Source organism: Suricata suricatta, chromosome 3 (genome assembly GCF_006229205.1).
Source record: "Suricata suricatta isolate VVHF042 chromosome 3, meerkat_22Aug2017_6uvM2_HiC, whole genome shotgun sequence".
Lineage (NCBI taxonomy): Eukaryota > Metazoa > Chordata > Mammalia > Carnivora > Herpestidae > Suricata > Suricata suricatta.
This window is the reverse complement of record NC_043702.1, coordinates 172393753-172395043: the sequence shown is the minus strand read 5'-3', so window position 1 is coordinate 172395043 and position 1291 is coordinate 172393753. Positions and strand designations below refer to the sequence as shown.

Sequence of the window (1291 nt, the reverse complement as noted above, 5' to 3'; positions counted from 1 at the left end):
TTTTAAACAAAGAATAGGAATTATAAAAAGACCAGAAAGACCAGGTTTGGCCCATAAATAAAATTTTGCCTCCCTTCAATTCATCATTTGGTGATCTTTTTGACATCACCCTGCAACACTGGGCTGAGGGCAGGAAGGGGGGAGTGGCCGGCACATCCTGCTGGGTCCCAGGAGAGGTGGCTGAGATTTCACCAAAACTGAGAGCTGCCTTGCTCATGGGGGGACTCCGAGCTGCGAAATCACAGGCCCACAGATGGGCAACACTTGAGGTTTGAATGCTGTGGGATTCCAAGGATTCTGGACGTGCCAGCAGGCTGGAATGATGCCATTCAAAGTGGGTGAAAGGAGCCAGATGAGAGCAAGAGACACTGTTACTGGCCTCTGACAAAAGAAGCATAGAAACTGAAAGGAAATACCTAGAAATGTTTACAACATTTCAACTGAGTGACTTTATGTGTGTTAATCTAACAGTAAGACAAGAAAAATCCTTTTGATTTCGATTTTACTGAAAGGACGCAGGTCTGAACCAAACTGACTCCATGACAGGCTTTACGTTTCCCCTCTGAGTGTAAAGGCCTAAGTTTTGGTTTCCCAGAATCATTAAACAATAACAGGGAAGGGTACACATTGCTCAGCAGGCGATCACCTTAGTAACACACAATCAGAGGCGGCCAGCTAACACCCTTAACATTCCTAAGGGCAGGCCTGTTGTTTAATACTAGATTAACCAGTTACTCACCCCACGTAAGGGTCTTGGGCCCACTCTGTAATTGGTTAATTTCAAAGAGACTCTAAATATTGTGATTGGGTCCTGCCAAAAGTAACGAGTGCTCTAAACAATGTGTATGGTTAAAGTTGTTGCCAATGATTTATGCGATAATGATTGGGTCACTGTACCTGTGTCACAATGTCCTGTAACTCCCCCTTCCCAAACCCCATAGAAACCCTGCTCAGCCCTTGTTCGGGGCTCTCAGCACGGGTCCACTGCGCTGGAGAAGTCTGTGAGCCCGAGTTTAAGCCCAAATAAATGCCCTTTGCTTTTGCCTGTGTGACTCGGTCTCCCTGGTGGTCTCTGGTCTTTGGGGATATTGAGATCTGGGCATAACATTATGTAATTCATTTTCATTGTATTTTACAAAATCACATGATAAAGTTTGGGGAAAATTAGTCTTTTGCCTCAGATAGATTGAAAAGCACAGTCATGGGATATGAAGAGAGCACGTGGCCATAAAAAAGACGAAATAAAGGTCCTTGCGTGTCCTGTGGCATTATTTGGACGTGAGCGCATATG

General features: G+C 44.8%; 1 protein-coding gene across 1 annotated transcript in view; it reads right to left on the bottom strand.

The window, feature by feature from the left end:
- LOC115287190 (olfactory receptor 10T2) overlaps positions 1 to 1291 on the bottom strand; it is a 7592-nt gene that overhangs the window by 2018 nt on the left and 4283 nt on the right. Inside the window, exon 2 of the mRNA XM_029933440.1 lies at positions 110 to 231. Within this exon, the coding sequence (XP_029789300.1) occupies positions 110 to 231 (122 nt within the window). The remainder of the gene's footprint in view (positions 1 to 109; positions 232 to 1291) is intronic.